Source organism: Wyeomyia smithii, chromosome 3, assembly GCF_029784165.1.
Source record: "Wyeomyia smithii strain HCP4-BCI-WySm-NY-G18 chromosome 3, ASM2978416v1, whole genome shotgun sequence".
NCBI classification, from domain to species: domain Eukaryota; kingdom Metazoa; phylum Arthropoda; class Insecta; order Diptera; family Culicidae; genus Wyeomyia; species Wyeomyia smithii.
Genome location: NC_073696.1, coordinates 168,895,821 through 168,914,406, shown reverse-complemented (window position 1 = coordinate 168,914,406; position 18,586 = coordinate 168,895,821). Strand labels below are relative to the sequence as shown.

The 18,586-nt window shown below is 36.9% G+C and overlaps 1 protein-coding gene across 5 annotated transcripts in view; it reads left to right on the top strand.

Annotated features, from left to right (window-relative positions):
- LOC129733071 (alpha-actinin, sarcomeric) overlaps positions 1–18,020 on the top strand; it is a 67,346-nt gene extending 49,326 nt beyond the window's left edge. For 3 of the 5 annotated variants that reach the window (XM_055694628.1, XM_055694626.1, XM_055694629.1), the window contains exons 3-11: positions 8,540–8,701; positions 8,762–9,016; positions 9,118–9,271; positions 9,394–9,479; positions 12,286–12,378; positions 12,436–12,965; positions 16,261–17,065; positions 17,129–17,458; positions 17,516–18,020. In XM_055694628.1, coding sequence (XP_055550603.1) covers positions 8,540–8,701; positions 8,762–9,016; positions 9,118–9,271; positions 9,394–9,479; positions 12,286–12,378; positions 12,436–12,965; positions 16,261–17,065; positions 17,129–17,458; positions 17,516–17,674 — 2,574 coding nt within the window. In that variant the 3' untranslated portion in view covers positions 17,675–18,020. Of the gene's footprint in view, positions 1–8,539; positions 8,702–8,761; positions 9,017–9,117; positions 9,272–9,393; positions 9,490–10,989; positions 11,076–12,285; positions 12,379–12,435; positions 12,966–16,260; positions 17,066–17,128; positions 17,459–17,515 lie in introns of all 5 variants that reach the window. The other 2 variants (XM_055694630.1, XM_055694627.1) reach the window with 2 other exon arrangements.
- Positions 18,021–18,586: the final 566 nt, after the last annotated feature.

Below are 18,586 nucleotides of genomic sequence, written 5' to 3'. Positions count from 1 at the left end.
AGCGTGGGTTAGGATTTGCAGCAGTTTTGTTCGAAGTTGCATATCTGTTTTGTGGTATAGGTCAACAATATCGCACGCTAGCCTGGAGGGCTAATAGCGGTCTCGATCCACTAGAACTAGTTTTTTTTTATTCTCGCTTATTTTCCGTCGGTCTAGTTCCGCCACTGTTGTGGCCAATCACCGACGCCCAGGGAGGCGACTCCACACCCAGGACCCTTACTCACGACCCGTTTATTAACGGACCGGCGCCAACGGCTTTACTTCCTCATGCGATGGAAGGCGTGATCCCAGAGATTTTTCGCCTCAGAAAATCTCCCGGTGTCGGCTAGGATTGAATCTAGACCAGTTGGGTTGGTTGTGAGTGGATCACGCTACCTCACAACCATCGACACCTATGTCGGCGGTGGGATTCGAACCCAGGCGTCGAGCGTGGTTGGCGGAGACGTTACCAACCACACTAGGCCCTCGCTCTAACTAGAACTATTTGAGAGAATTTGTTATCGCTATTGTTTTTGGCACATTTTGCATGTTGTAGGTATATCGATATATTCGTACCCCAGTGCAGTGTTGAGACGAGAAAATTTCCAGCTCGAAAAGATCCTCGACCTGATCGGAAATCGAACCCGACATCACAACCGTGTTGGAGAGCTAGTCGACCGACATCGCTGACCACAGAACCACGGGGACCACAATATATAAGTATAAGTATAAGCCATTCGTACTAAACCAGAGAGGCCGCTTCAAAAACATTTTCAATAATTTCTTTCAAGTATTAAGAAGTTTTTTTTCTGGTTGCATGACACAAGTTGTCCAGTCCAGGTGGGGACTGTATTTAACCTTGCTGGTCTAAATATTTGTTTGTGAATCAACAGTTTCTTGAGACAAAGTTTAGAATTAATGTTGGTTATGAAAATTTTATATATTTTTTTACTTATTGCATTACCAATAAGCTATTGGGAAGTTTGAAATTAAACTCTGGGAAAAATTTTCTATTTCAACAATTATGAGTAAAATATATATCTTTTGTTTTGCAGTCACGAAGGCTTCTTCTTTTAGGGATATGCTTGTTTAATCACAAATCAGTGATTTCTCACACCCTATAGCTAATTCAGGAAAATTTAAAAAAAATATTTCATAAAATTGGACCTAAGATGCTCGTACCTCAACAACAGGCAATCTAGCAGAGTCATGTAACTTCGTTTCATTTTTGGGATGTTTAAAGAAAATTTTAAATTTGACTTTGGAGCTCATCCTTTCTGTGAAGTACTATCGAATGCCTTTTGTATGTCTCGAAGAGCAGCTCCAGTGGAAAATTCTTCAGATTTATCAGCTCGAATCATATTAGTGACTCTACAGGGTGTTGAATAAGTTTGAATACAACCTTTCTTCGCTGTGCAGGTGCGCTTCATGCATTGGCATCGGTGTCAGTTATTCTTATTTTATCTGAAGAATTTTTAAACTTTTTTAAAAGAATATAGAACGAAAAATCAAAATTTTCTTGAAACAAGCTTTTTACCCTTAACTATGCAACAGGAGAATTGAATGTTCTTCCGAATGTTTTTCGTTGTTTCTTTTTTTTTAAATCTTACCATTAAAATATTTGTCTTGTTTCGGTTGAAGTCTGAACGCGAGGAAATTCGAAAAAAAATATGAGCAATTATATCCTTGCTCGACATGTTGACGTGTTTCTCGTAAACTTATTTCCACTGTTTCCTTGTCCAATGTAATAAAAATTAACATTAAAAAAAACACTGGATTTTGCATAAGGCACACGAAATTAATGTTCAACCAGGAATAGATTTTATATGAAAAAAAAAAGTAGGTTAATAAATGAGCCATAATAATCGATAAGTTGTTTTATTATGGATCTGTAAAGTAGCTCAACTTTCCAAAAAAAAGTTCAGATACCGAAAATAGGGGTATATACCGCAATTTGCATTGTTTAGTACATTTTGTACATTAATCACTTTACGAAATAATTTAATGTCTTACGACCACATTTTTAGTTTTTGCTAAGCAGGAAGTGCGTATAAGTTTTCAAAAAAGAGCATGCACAAAAACTGAAGAATGTGACTTAAGCTTAGAAAAAACACACCCAATCCAGGCGGGGTTTCGAACTTGCAATCGCCCTATTTACGTTATACACCATACCAACTGAACATCATATCAATTAAACTACAGGGAATATATATTCGTATATGTCGTATCTTTCCCGTTTCACCTTTCCTACAATGTAACTCGTTCAGCAACACACACTGCATTGCGAAAGTTATGTTTGTGACTGAGAGAGAAAATCTCACGCGCAGCAATCAATAGCAGATACTTACTGTTCTAAAAGCAAAGCAAATCCTACTGACACCAACAGTCTCTCCCGAGCCGGGACTCGAACCTACGACGACTGGCCTCTAAGGCCAGCATTGTACCTCAAGACCAGCTGGAAGGTACTTGCTGTTCTAGTTTACATAAAAACGACTAAAACACGTCGAACGGTCGAATCACAAAACGGACGGATCACACGAAAGGCCGAGAACCAAATGGCCGGATTGAGAAATTCAACATTTTTTTTTGTCATAATTCATTTTTTAATAATTATTTAGGGTATCGACTGTTGTTTGCTTGATATCTAATCGTTCGATACTTTATCACAAATACCACTGCGTATAATACAGCACCCTTGTGGCCAGCGATGGAAATGAAACGAATGTGACTCAATCGTCGTTACTGTACAACTCCTGGTCTGTACAGATTATTGGTTTTATGTATTGGTTTCTTGAAAAAAAAAAAAAACAAAGGAATGATAAGACTTCATCAGCTCTTAGAAGTGGCGTTGTTTGTTTCTCTCCATACGTGGTGCGTTATAGGAGGAGAAACTGCGATTGTTGAAATGGGTGTGATAACAAAAGCAAAAATATTTCTTTCCTTTTTTTTCGCATGCAAAAATCAAAAAAAAAATCAGCACTTTCGTAGTCCCGAATTAAAGAAGCATCTTAGGCTGGGTTTATGTGCAGGGGAAAGTTGATAAAGACGGACACCTTAAGGTTTAACCTAAATAATTACTCAGGTATTGTTATTTGCTAAAAAAAAAAAAAAAGATGTACGTTACGTATTCTTATAATTTATGGGTTAAGTGATGGCCATACACTACTCTACGTTATTAGAGTCCATCTATACATTACGTGACCAGTTTGGGAGAGTAGGTTAGGACGAAGGCAAAAACTCACGACGTATATGGCCCGCTCTAACTGCTAAGTGATTATTATCTGCTGGTTTCTCTCGTGGGTGTACTTTGTAAACATTTGTAGTACACAACCATGTACTGCATGTGAAAATTCTTGGAAAATCCGTGTGTCCATCTTTCCCTACCTTAATGTGTCCGTCTTGCCCGACCAGGCTGTAAAATTTAGAAACGATTATAGGTCTCTATCGGAACATCGAAAATCTGCTGGATTTCCACTATAAAACCGAGGACAGGCTAATTTAATCGGGAACAAAGAAAACACATAAGTTTCCCAAGTTTTCTACTATTTTCCGTGGGATGAAAATTACATCATATAGCGCGTTCACGAAAATATTCTTTGTTTTATTTACAAATTTGACAGTTGGCTTGCTGAAAACCCTCAATGCATCTCAAAAGAGTTAACACACTATAGAGAAGGTATTCTCATCACCTAAATATCATAATACATTTTAGTTTGTGAAATATTTAAAGTGTCCATCTTACCCACAGTGTCCCTCTTTACCTACTTTCCCCTACATATGAACCCAGCAGTGAAGAGCTGCATTGATATCGTTTGCAATCAATATGTTCAACGAAAAAAACTTATTGGGTTGTTTAGCTATTCACGGATTTCCGATTTTTATATATCATCTGAAACAGTGTAATTTTCTGAGCAAAACGTGATTTTTTAAAACATTATATCATTATCCTCCGATTTTTAAATAAAGAATAAAAATTTGCTCTAAATCGCTACAATGACAGTTGGTATATGGGCGAACTGTCATTGTAGCATTTCAAGTAGTTTTATTATGCATTAAGTTGAAAATTGGAGTTGTCGACTAGCGACATTCGATTTTACTCTCATACCGTACATTATGCTTAACGTCGGAAGTAGTGCGCTGTATAGCGCATCTGATTTGCTATACAGCGCATTACATCCGACGTTAAGTATAATGTACGGTATGAGAGAAAAATCGAATGTCGCTAGTCGAAAAATTCGACTTTCTACTTGGGCGACAATAAATCGTGATTTAAAAAGCGAAGGGCGATAGATTTTTTTTATCGATATGTACAATGACCTTTTGTTTATGTATACACATACTTTGCAGCCCACTGTTCAGTTTACAAGACAATTGCGGGGCTAGCGCTACGATCCTACTGACACTAACAGTCTCTCCTGAGCCGAGACTCGAACCTACGACGACTGGCTTGTTAGACCAGCATCGTACCTCGAGACCAACTGGGAGATAATGTAGGGTGAAAGACCTATTTTCGACCTATTAGACGGCCGTCATAAACATTTTCTTGAATAAGTGATCGGGAACAGTGAAGGTACTAGAATTTTGCTCATTGTTTTGACTGTTGAGCTTTTTGCCTTTCTCCTAGAAAGGTATAGCAATCACTTGCAAAACTGAAAGTAGCAAAGTGCTTCAAAGGGCCAAATGGCATATATCACTCGACTCAGCTCGACAAGCTGAGCATTTTCTGTATGTGTAAGTGTGTGCGTGTGTGCTTGTGTGTGTGTGCGTGTGTGTGTGTGTGTGTGTGTTTGTGTGTGTGTGTGTGTGTGTGTGTGTATGTGCAGATATTTATTCTCACTCACTTTTCTCAGAGATGGCTGGACCGATTTTCATGAAATTAATTGCAAATGAAAGGTTTAGTTGTCCCATAAAACCCTATTCAATTTCATTGTAACCGGATTTCAGGCAACATTTTGGATTGTAAGAAGGTAACTTCCGGTTTCTGGAAACAGCCTGGGTATTTCTGGAATCGTAAATCGACTTCAGACAACATTTTGAATTGTAAGCTAACAACTTCCGGTTTCTGGAAAACAGCCTGAAATGGACGATTCCCATTATATATGCGTATCTCCGGAATCAGAAATATGCACATAAGCTAAAAATTGATCACAGACACAATCTTGAATTTAAAGATGGTGACTTCCGGTGTCTGGCAAACAGCCGGAAATGACCAAAAACCATTCAATATGAATGTTTTCGGAACCTGCATTACGCTCAGATGACAGAAATTGATTTCACAGGTAATTTCAAAGTCCAAAATGACGACTTTCGGTTTCTGAAAAACAGCTCAAAGTGACCAAATACCCCCCAATATTCATATCCGGAGCCAGAATGTTGCAAGAAGCTTAAAATTTACCTCAGACACTGTTATGAATTGTAGTAAGGCAACTTCTGGTTTCTGAAAAACAACCAAAAATGGCCGATTTCCGTCTAACATGAGTATCTCCGGATAGAATGATACACAGCAGCTGAATTCGACCACAGACCCCATTTTAGATTCTAGGTTGGCGACTTCCGGTTCCTGGGAAATAGCCGAAAATGATCGAATAACACCATCACATGTAACATGTTACATGTCACATATTACATGACGGTATTACCTCGATTTATGTACATAGACCACTCTGTTCCGCAACAGAATGGCAATTCTGTTTCGGACAAAATTTCAACATGGTATAAATCAGTTTTAAAGTTCGATTTTTTGAAATTTTTCTAGTCTCCTAACTTCAGCTTCTTGAGTAGATGCGGTTTATGTAAAAAACTCATTTTTGAAAAAAATGGTCTTTAGACCACTCTGTTCCGCAACGGCTCAATTATAACTCATCAGTTAACCCTTAACTAGCCCGCCCATCTGATAATAATATTGATCAAATCGGTTGTGTAGTTTCTGAGATAATGAAGTTCGTGATTTTCACATTTCGGTACTTTACATACGAAGTTACAGTGCGATTACAGTAAAAATCAATAGGGTGTTATGAAGCAGCTACTAATTAATTGACACTAATTTTGTGGAAATCGACACTAATTTTGTGGTCCAGCTATCTCTGAGAAATATGAGTGAAATTGAACAGTCTTCAGAACACGTTTTTTTCATAACTTTTGAACCATATGTTAATCTTTATAAAATTCAAAAGTTAAGGGTATTTCAGGTAGCCCGTTCATTTGAAACCAATTTTGTTGAAATTGGTTGTTTGGTTTTAGAGATAATGATGTTTCATGATTTTTACATTTTGATACATAACCTCTAAACTAAAAATTCGATTACAATAAAATTGAATAGGGTTTTATGGGACAACTAGACCTTCCATTTGCAATTAAAATAATGAAAATCGGTCCAGTCATCTCTGAGAAAAGTAAGTGAGAGTAAAAATCTGCACATACACACACACACACACACACATACGGGAAATGCTCAGCTCGTCGAGCTGAGTCGAGTGATATATGCCATTCGGTCCTTTGGAGCACTTTCATATCTTCGGTTTTACAAGTGATTGCTATACCTTCTATCAGAAAGGCAAACAAACGTCTATTCGTGATTTGATCGATTAAAATTTCGCCTTTTGTTCAAATTAATGCAATGCGGCCGTTTAAAACCGATCATGATCGAACCAGTTAGTATCCTATAGCCGGACATCGGACACGTATAACGGAAAACCTCCGTATTCTAAAATAACTTTACAAATTGTTTCTAATTTTTTGTCTTACGACTACATTTGAGGTCTTTGTAAAGTAGGCAGTTTATGTAATGTTTGAGCTGCAAAAATGAATGGAAACTGAAGAATGTGACTTAGACTTAGAAAAAATATACGTAATCTAGACGAGACTTGAACCCACAATCTCCATGTCTCTAGCATGGTGCTTCAACCTATTAAACTACTGGGAAGATATTTTCTTCCCAGTCCAATATTGTATCGTTTTATTTTTTATCGAATTATTTTTACTCATCATCAATCAAACACAAAAGATTATTTCTCGTTATCGCTTTTTTCACCTAAAAAATAAGTTAAGTCTACAACATTCTGAAGAAACTGGTGAGGAGACTCTCTGAAGTCAACTCTCATTCGTTCAATTTTCACTCACTCTCGCGATACACAAACTCCGTAGTAATATACTTATGTCGAACTTCACTTATATTGAACTTGTTTTTACGCTATAGCTACAATGAAAACAATGTCGCCATCGTGGATTTCTCAATTACGTCTGGAGTTCCAATACCGGAAATATTGAAGCTATTGCCCAAATATTAGGCTATTTTCCAAAAACATATAGTTGCCATCACGAAATTCGAATTGCTTCTTGAGGATGATTTCTGGCCTCTGTGCATCATCCTGTTTTTGAAAATATCAATATTGGATGGTATTCAATCATATTGAGCCGTTCGCCAGAAGCCGAAAGTTGCCATTACGGAACTCAAAAGGGTGCTGGAGTTGATTTCCTGCCTCTGAGAATCGTCTCGATTCTGTTGATACTCAAATATGTCGCCATCTTGGAATTTAACATGGAGTTTGGGTCATCCTGGTTCCGGAAATACCTATATTGGCTGATGTTTGGACCATTCTACAGTCGTTTATAGTAAAACCTCTTTCTTGGTATGTCATAAAAACCGGTGTTAAAAGAAATAAGACTGACCATTCACGCTTAGTCCTTTTCTACTTTGAAATCTAGACCTATGACATGTGGTTTTTCACACGAAAATGTTTGTAGTTATCTAAGGAACATTTATGAGTTGAAGTTACGTTTGCTGAAAACTGAAAATGTTACTATCATGACTTTCCATGGCTTATACACCGTTTACGCGATATTTGAACCGATGAAATATGGGGTTTCCTCCAGTTAAATATTCTTGTATACCCGAAGATCTAGTTTAAGTAAAAAAACATTTGAATATCATTCACAAAACTACGAAAACATCGGAAATGTTAAACTTTTATGCTCAACTCGCATTAAATAAAACCATGGGTTCATCTGCAAAAAAAATTTGCTCGTGTTCAAAGAACATATTTGAATAAAAGTAAAGGTGAAGTCTTGCATATTATTTGTTCAACGTCAGGGTACTCCGAAGCGTTCTTTGAGTCTAATAATCTGCAAGATCAATTATTACAATTGCTGCAATGTTTGTAGTAACATAAGTAATTAAAATAGCTCCATGGGCTCGAGATGTGTGACATACAATCAGATGTCATATATTTCAGAAAATCATATGACCTACTGAGTGACACCGGTGATACCAAGACTTCAGCATCGAAATTTGCTCACATAGCTCCATAGGCTGTAGATGTATGATGTATTATTATTGCCTAGAACAAAAAGGTATGGATATTTAAAAACATCGTTTCGTGTGCATATTTAAAACAAACAATCTAATGTGATTGAAATTTTTATCAATTCAGGGTTAATTTGATTGAACCATTCAGGATTTTGCATGTTTTACGTAGTCTTATAAATAATTTCTCAATTTTTATTAATCAGATTTTCATTACTTCACACATGTCATCTCATGTCTAAACTTCGTTTATTACAGACATTCACTGCGTGGTGCAATAGCCATTTGCGGAAAGCTGGCACATCTATCGAAAATATTGAAGATGATTTCCGCAATGGACTCAAACTCATGCTGCTACTGGAAGTTATCTCAGGTGAAACTCTACCCAAACCTGATCGCGGCAAAATGCGGTTTCACAAAGTAAGTCAAATTGGATCATTTTGTAAGTGTAACTGAGCATTAGATATTTTTAAATTGCAGATCGCCAACGTTAATAAAGCGTTAGATTTTATTGCATCCAAAGGGGTAAAGCTGGTATCCATAGGAGCAGAAGAAATCGTGGATGGCAATTTAAAAATGACTTTGGGTATGATATGGACTATAATCCTACGATTCGCAATTCAAGATATTTCTGTCGAGGAAATGACTGCCAAAGAAGGATTGCTTCTGTGGTGTCAGCGCAAAACTGCTCCTTATAAAAATGTTAACGTACAGAATTTCCATCTCAGTTTCAAGGTAAGTTTCATTGAATTCAAAGGATATGTACGTTATGTTATACTATTATACTATTCTATTCTATTCTATTCTATACTATACTATACTATTCTTTCTTACAGGATGGTTTGGCATTTTGTGCTTTGATTCATCGTCATAGACCTGATTTGATAGATTATTCAAAGCTTTCTAAAGACAATCCTCTAGAGAATCTTAATACAGCTTTTGATGTTGCTGAGAAATATTTGGATATCCCAAGGATGTTAGATCCAGACGGTTAGTATTTTAGTTGAGTTAAGATTGTAAAACCTGTACTATTATATGAAATCAGTTCAAAGTTTAGTGTTGGCAGTGGGTTGTGACAGAACAAATCATAATTTATATAATTTTTTATTCAGATCTGATCAACACACCGAAGCCAGATGAACGTGCTATTATGACCTATGTTTCGTGTTATTATCATGCTTTTCAAGGAGCTCAGCAGGTTGGATACGGCATTTTTTTCAGCCTCACATTGCTAGAACAATGTTTGTGTTTTTTCAACAGTGTTAATTTTCGAATAATTTTTAACGTCGTAAAAATGAATAATTTGATGATTGTTTGGAGTGCTGAATAACATCCTCAACCTAAACTAACCGAATGTATTGCAAACATGTTTGTCTGAGCTTGTAAAGCGTTCTTTCTATAAAAAAGATTGGCGTTAACTTCGAATCTGTGTAGCAAATCAACTAAGTTTGTGGCATAGATAGTATGATTCAATAGATAAATTTTGAGCTCAAGGTTTCTGCGCCATTGCTAAACGCAAGTTTGTTTTGAAATTGACTTATTTAGAAGAATGATTTATGGCGCTTTAACAAGGACTACATTTAACAACAAATTCTGTGTATATCCGGTCGGTCTAGTCAAATTGTTTATTGTTGATCAGTGAGCTAGATATTTGGTTCAAAAAGATTTTTCGAATTTTCTTATGATCGAAGCACAAGAGCAAAATAAAAAATTGCACAATGAGAATGCGATGCTAGTCCACCATTCATCTGGTTCGTTTTGCAATTTTGTTGGTTCGACCAACCACGGAGTGCAACTACGGGCAGTCTACCTAGGCTAAGCTAAGCGAAGCACAAGAGCCAAAATAAAAGCAAATAAGAGTACCTTGTCATCGAAAACTCTGTAGGACGAGGGGAACTTTTAACTTAGTTGCTTTAAAACCTATCTTCGGAGAAGCATCGCTGCGGTGTTCTTGTTACTCCTAGCATTTCGTATTAACGTAGTTCATTGTTTAGATCGACCTAAGCTATGGTTACTTTATGTAGAAGCTTGCATATCTCAAGACCGGGCACTCTATCTAATTTAACAAAGTTGATTTTCCTCTGCAGACGACTGATGTACCAATATCTAACATTAACCCGAATCAACCCAATGATGCCAAACATTTCTCGACTTAAAATAAAGCTCAATGACGTTTCCATCATATTGAAGGTCTTGATTGAAGGAGAATTACATATTTATAACTTCTTTAAAATTGTGTACACCTAATGGCGAAGTACCTGACCCCTCCCCCACCCGGCGCCATCGCGCCAAAAAAACTTTAATGAATATTACTGACTTTCTTGGACATCACCTACTTAATAAATTACCATACTCAAAAGAATCAAAGTTAGTGTATCAATAAACACCCACGGATTATCAATAAATATAACATTTTTATATGATATTCTCAACAATTCAAAGCAGATGATGTCCAAGCAAATCTACCCATGAGAAATTAAATGAAAAATTCCGACGAAGCTTAGACTTAGTATGTGATAATATTGTCCCTTTAATATACATATGAGAACTTTTTTCACTCAGTTTTAAGTTAAGTAAAAGCAGCAAGTAAAAAGTAAAGCTTATCGTCAAAATTGTTTCCACAGGAAGTAATATGCTGTTTTTGTGTGTGTATATTTCTAAATTGCTGTGTGTGTTTTTGCTTTTACTTACACTGATTGTTTCTGTAGATCTGCAGAACACCGCAATGCCAGATGAACGGGCTGTCATGACCTACGTGTCGTCGTACTACCATTGCTTCAGTGGTGCACAAAAGGTCTGTTTGTTGTTTTTAATTTAATATCATTACGTGTGCATTCAAATCAGCCAGAAATTGATCTTAAAAGTGTTCTCAAGATATAGTTACTATTTAAGGGTTTGAGAAGTGCACAATTCAAGGCTTACACGAATGATAAATGATTCTCTGAAAAAAATTACTCTAAAATTAAATTCCAAATAACATAAAACCAAGCACGTAAGCAACCCTTGGATGGTGAGAACTAGAGCTTGGAGGTTTAATAGAAACTCCGAATAATGTAGCCTACAAAATTGGTCAGAATACTTTTTGTCGCCTAAGTGCAACAACTAAATATCGCGAAAATAAAAAAAAATATTTGAAGCAGTACATGTAGTAATAAGAATAAATAAGATTGAAAAACGAATTACCTATGATAGTAGAATCATCGAAAAATATAATTTAGCAGACGGGACTTTGCTTCTGCTTGTTGCATTAAAAATTTAAAGTGTTATTATTTCTCCCAACTAGTCTCGAGGTACGATGCTAATCCAACAAGTCAATCGTCGTATGTTTCAAATATCTGTTCGGTAAAGACTATTAGTGTTAGTCAGATCGTAGCTGTCCTATACATATAATTGTTGGCCGCGAAGCCTGTGTACAAAAAATATAAGATCAAGTTCCGATAGCGAAGTGTAGCACTCCACGGCTTTGTTTGTACCATTTCCAGGTAATTCATTTTTGTATCTTCACTACTGTATTAACTGCTTCAAAAAAATTGAAATATATCCTGCATTATGCAAGAATCCAAATTCGATAACTATTCTCAAATATGTTCAAACTCATTTTTACGCTTCTTATCTGGATACTTAGTTGTTTCAATGAGGAATTATAAATAAGGAAGAAAAGATAAACACGACAAAGCTTTGTTTGCACACGTCTTACGAACTCATCAAATTGCCAATTATTCATTGAATTGAATTGCAAAAACTCCTAACGAAAACCATTTAACGATCGATTCAAAGCATTATGTTGTAGTGTACAGCAGAAACATATTTTATGAGTAAGCAATAATTGGCTCTTTGATGACAGATTTTCATTTGCGGTTTAATGGCTGTAGTAAATAAAATAGTTTTTAACCAGCTCCATTTTTTCCAAATGTTTTTTTCAGTTTCTTCACATTAACATAGTCTATGCCATAGCATATGATATGTTGGAAAATTGTTGATACCTACCTTTGCTGTATTTGCAGGCGGAGACTGCTGCCAATCGCATATGCAAAGTATTGAAGGTCAACCAAGAGAACGAAAGGCTTATGGAAGAATATGAAAGACTGGCGAGCGATGTACGGTATTTAGAAAGACAAGTTGCTTTAATTAACTAATTAAGTATATTTCTACAGTTGTTAGAATGGATTCGTCGTACCATGCCTTGGTTGAACTCCAGACAATCAGATAGTACACTAGCAGGTGTACAGAAAAAATTGGAAGAGTATAGAACATATCGGCGCAAGCACAAGCCACCACGTGTTGAACAAAAAGCAAAATTAGAGACCAACTTCAACACCTTGCAAACAAAATTGCGCCTATCGAATCGACCAGCTTACATGCCAACTGAAGGCAAAATGGTATCTGACATTACAAATGCTTGGAAAGGTCTAGAGCATGCCGAGAAAGCCTTCGAGGAGTGGCTTTTAGCCGAAACCATGCGTTTAGAGCGATTAGAACATTTAGCTCAAAAGTTCAAACATAAGGCTGATACTCATGAAGAGTGGACAAAAGGAAAAGAAGAAATGCTTCAATCTCAGGATTATCGTAATTGTAAACTAAATGAACTCAAGGCTCTCAAAAAGAAACATGAGGCCTTTGAATCTGACTTGGCTGCTCATCAAGATCGTGTTGAACAAATTGCCGCTATTGCACAGGAATTGAAGTAAGAATTATTGTTTATTACATATGAGCCATTGCGGAACAGAGTAGTCTAAAGACCATTTTTTTCGAAAATGAGTATTTTGCATCTACTCAAGAAGCTGAAGTAGGGAAATTGAGAAAATTTCGAAAAATCGAACTTAAAAGCTGGTTTATACCGTGTTGAAACTTCGTCCGAAACCATTATATATAGCCATTCGGTTTCGGAACAGATTGGTCTATGTACATTAATCGATGTTACACAACATGTAATATCTTACATGTGATGAGTAACATATCATTTATCCTGTAACATGTCACATGTGATTTGTGACAACTTAGGGGGGGAGGGGGGGGGGGGTAGGAGGTACGCAAATGTCCACGCTTGTCCACGATAGGGAGGGGGGGGGGGGGTCACGATATTTTTCCAAAAACATGAGAATATGCCAAAAAAATATTGGCCCGCAATAAAAAATCTACAGCTGTTCTAACCTTAGAGTCGTTGTCAGCTGTATTTCTTTTTAAATCATTTTCTTTCGTAAGCAGAGATCTTTAAGGCAAAGGTCAATTTGGAATAAGTTTTGTCTTTAGTCTCATCCATCTATCAATATACTTTTTACTAAATTTGAAGTCATTTTCAGCTTTTACCTTTTTTCAGAACGTTTCTTTTCTTCAACCGTTTGGCTGAATATTTATCATTTTCTTTTTCACCTTTTTCTCTCAATTATTTTATTAATTCGAACAAAATTTAAGATCATTTTCTTAGTTTTTAGAATACCTAATTTGCTTTATCCGTATAATTTAAGACGATTATTTTCTTTTGTTTCTTCTTCACCTGCGAAACATTTTACAGTCCTTTTTGGTTAATTTATGATCCTATTTATGGTTTATGATTTCCTGTCTGAATGAAGCTTTATAAACCTTTATTTCTATTGTTGGCTTTTTTTAGATATCAATGATGTTTTTTAATCATTTTGAGCTAAATTCTGTAATCATCTTTTCTATTTGAAAGAATGGTCTTCAGATGTTTCAAAATTTAAATTTTTTTTTGGTTTAAAATGATGATTTTTGTGTCCACGTCGAATGTGGACGGCCCCTAATGTAACACGAAAAATGTAACATGTAATCACTGGCGTAGCGTGGTGGGGGCGGTCCCTCTGGGGGGTGACACCCATGAGAAAAATTTTCATACGTTTTAAAACGGTAATATCCGTAAGATTAACTATCAATTAGGTGAAACCCTCGAAAATTATATAAATTTGCTCCTAAGAGTATAATCTCAACCAACTTTTCAAAAATGGGTAGATTTTATGCAATTGAGAACGAACGTGCTAACTTTCACAATTTTTGATAACAAACGGATTTCACTGCTGCCTGGTGGGGGTGACACCCAAGTTTTCCGCCCCGGGTGTCACCCGATCACGTTACACGTGACATGTTACATTTGACTTGCTATATCTTTCATGTAACATGTGACACTAGCCATTTTATACGAGCTACCGTCATTTTCTTTGTCTTTTACTAGTCTTGTGTACATAGACCACTCTGTTCCGAAGCGATTCGAGGATTTCAGTGAAATACATAAAAGTCAGAGTGGTCTATGTACACTGCCGTTCCAAGCATAATTGACCCAGCGTGCATAAGGTTTCTGTAGAACAAGGGACAACTATGCTTGGAACGGCAGTACATTGGTAAGATAAAATCACTTTTTTCGCACTGGCGTAGCGTGGTGGGGGCGGTCCCTCTGGGGGGTGACACCCATGAGAAAAATTTTCATACGTTTTAAAACGGTAATATCCGTGAGATTAACTATCAATTAGGTGAAACCCTCGAAAATTATATAAATTTGCTCCTAAGAGTATAATCTCAACCAACTTTTCAAAAATGGGTAGATTTTATGCAATTGAGAACGAACGTGCTAACTTTCACAATTTTTGATAACAAACGGATTTCACTGCTGCCTGGTGGGGGTGACACCCAAGTTTTCCGCCCCGGGTGTCACCCGATCACGTTACACGTGACATGTTACATTTGACTTGCTATATCTTTCATGTAACATGTGACACTAGCCATTTTATACGAGCTACCGTCATTTTCTTTGTCTTTTACTAGTCTTGTGTACATAGACCACTCTGTTCCGAAGCGATTCGAGGATTTCAGTGAAATACATAAAAGTCAGAGTGGTCTATGTACACTGCCGTTCCAAGCATAAATGACCCAGCGTGCATAAGGTTTCTGTAGAACAAGGGACAACTATGCTTGGAACGGCAGTACATTGGTAAGATAAAATCACTTTTTTCGCAATGAAACTGCTTATTTTTGGTATTCCCTTGGTGAACCACTTCGTAACCTTTATATTAATACATTTTGTTTGAAAGAATTTTATTCAGAGATTTTTCGAGAAATGCTTCTCCTGAAAAATTTGCTCGATGGCACATAGACCACTCTGTTCCGCAACGTCTCATATGGGAAAATAATGTCTTTGTGAGAGTACAGTAAATTCTTTCCACGTAGTATTTAAGTCATTTTTTACACAATTTCGCAAAATTACACGTTATTGCACAGTTAGTTAATAACATAATTTTCTGGAAATTTATAGAATAACGCGGTTGAATTTAACTTAATGTTTTTTTTAACATAATTTTTCTTGTCAATAGTTCCCGCGTTATCACAGTCTATTGCAAAATGTTCTAGTTCGATTTAAAAAGTTATAATCGGCAATTTGCTTCCTTATTTTCGTTCAAACCAATTCACAATCAAAAATAAAAGGACGAGGTATTGAACACGTGTATTTTCCGCATGCTTGAACAATGTTTTAATTTTATATTCCAAGGAATGTTGTCACACGTACAGACACACACGCACAGAGAGAGAGAGAGAGAGAGGGAGAGAGAGAGAGAGAGAGAGAGAGAGAGAGAGAGAGAGAGAGAGAGAGAGAAAGGCAGATAGAAAGAAAGGAAGAGATAGAGAGAGAGAAAGGGAGAGAGATAGAGAGTGTGAGAGAGAGAGAACGGGAGAGAGAGAGAGAAAGGGAGAGAGAGAGAAAGGGAGAGAGAGGGAAAAGAGGGAAAGAGAGAGCGACATCCCATTTTCACTCTAACATTTATCATATAGCATTATCCTGATAATGCTTCTTGTTGACATTTATTCCTACTTGAAACATGAGAAATATTGCATTTCTGTTGAAAACGAATTAAAAATGTATTTGCTATTCAATTCTGCTTGGACTTAAAACATTTTGTGTAACTATGATTAAATGGCGCAAATTACATTGTGTTTGTAAATGTAACAATTATTAATATATTCAATATTCATTTCAGTTCATTGGAGTATCATGATTGTGTATCGGTCAACGCACGCTGTCAGCGTATTTGTGATCAATGGGACCGTTTGGGAGCACTCACACAACATCGTCGTCAAGGTCTAGATGAAGCAGAACGTATTCTGGAAAAGATTGATTTACTACACTTGGAGTTTGCCAAACGTGCTGCGCCATTTAACAATTGGTTGGATGGGGCCCGGGAAGATCTTGTTGACATGTTTATTGTTCATACAATGGAGGAAATCCAAGGTCTCATTCAAGCACACGATCAATTCAAGGCCACTCTAGGAGAAGCAGATAAAGAATTCAACGTCATAGTAGGGTTGGTGCGCGATGCTGAAGCTATTGTGAAACAAGAGCAGGTGCCTGGGGGCTTGGTCAATCCTTATACAACATTGACAGCAGATGCTATCAGCAGAAAATGGTCGGAAGTCAGAGCGTTGGTTCCACAAAGAGATCAGACATTGGCGAATGAATTACGCAAACAACAAAATAATGAGATGCTGCGTAGGCAATTTGCCGAGAAGGCAAATAGCGTAGGGCCTTGGATAGAACGACAAATGGATGCAGTTACAGCTATTGGTATGGGTATCTCAGGATCACTCGAAGAGCAGCTACATAGACTTAAAGAATACGAACAAGCAGTTTATGCATACAAACCGAGTATTGAAGAGCTGGAGAAGATTCACCAAGCCGTTCAAGAATCAATGATTTTTGAAAATCGTTATACACACTACACAATGGAAACCTTGCGTGTTGGCTGGGAGCAATTGTTGACTTCTATAAACAGGAATATTAATGAAGTGAGAGTGTTTTTTTTTTCTTTTAATTTCTTGTTTAATAACATATAATTTTATAATCCTAAGGTTGAAAACCAGATTCTTACTCGTGATTCAAAGGGTATCACGCAGGAGCAGCTTACGGAATTCCGCTCAAGCTTCAATCATTTCGATAAAAATCGCACTGGCCGATTGGCACCAGAAGAATTCAAATCATGCCTTGTATCCTTAGGATATTCGATTGGCAAAGATAAGCAAGGCGAAATGGACTTCCAGCGCATTCTTGCTGTAGTTGATCCAAACAACTCTGGATACGTACAATTCGACGCGTTCTTAGACTTCATGACTAGAGAAAGCACCGACACAGACACTGCCGAACAAGTTATCGATTCCTTTAGAATTCTGGCTTCTGACAAGGTTATTTGTTTCTTTTCGGTATATAGATATTTACTTACTCCAAATTTGTGATTTCAGCCATACATTTTGCCAGACGAATTACGTCGCGAATTGCCACCAGATCAAGCAGAATATTGTATCCAAAGGATGCCACCATACAAAGGCCCCAATGCTATTCCCGGAGCACTGGATTACATGTCATTCAGTACTGCTTTATACGGAGAGAGTGACTTGTAGATAAGTTACTTTATAAAGTTATTTACGTATTACCTTCTACACGCAAATTAGGCTCTGCTACGTGTTACATGCCATATATTGTGTTTTCATAAAATGCTAAAGTACACTAGGAAACACCACACTAACAACCACATATACGGAATAGTCCCCACCAAAGATTTGTCTAAGCTTTGGTAAAGCGATTATTCGAATTAAGAATTCTTCGAATCCATCCATTATCGCGACAAGCAATTTTTATACTAAATGCCATAAAAACGAAATAACTCGAGAGGGAGGAAGAGATGACTACGCTACGATACATGTGAATCTGATACATGAAAATATATTTAAACTTACCAATTCACAATTCAGTTTGCATTATTTACAATTTCAGTTTCTTGAATCATTTGTGGAACGGCATACATATACAGTCAATTAACAATAATTTATATTTCGGCTTTACATGTGGTCAAGAAGTCTGAGTTAATGTTAATGAACTACAAATAAACGAAACGTGACATAGCAAGTATTTACTCCAATACCAGACATGCAAGTGAATATTTAATAGTTTTGGCAGCGTTCCAACTGGAGCAGTCGGTTCTAATCGATCACTTGGTGTGAAATTGCTCAAGTGGTGACTACTGGTATGGCTTCAACTAAACTTGTACGTCGCCGTGCCGCCGATACCTTAATAGATGTTCTTTAGTAAAAACTCTTAAGTCCATAAAACCTTTGGACATATAGTTTTGGCGACGAGGATCTCAAGAATCCACGAACATGGTAGAAGATAGAGTTGATCAGCAGCCGCAACCGGGAATTCAAGATATGATTCTCAAGATAGCCCAAATTTTTCAGCAAATGGCGGCCCAGCAGCAGCAGCCTCAGTATCAACAGATTTTGGAGTCCCCCTCATCGAACATCACCGAGTTTGTC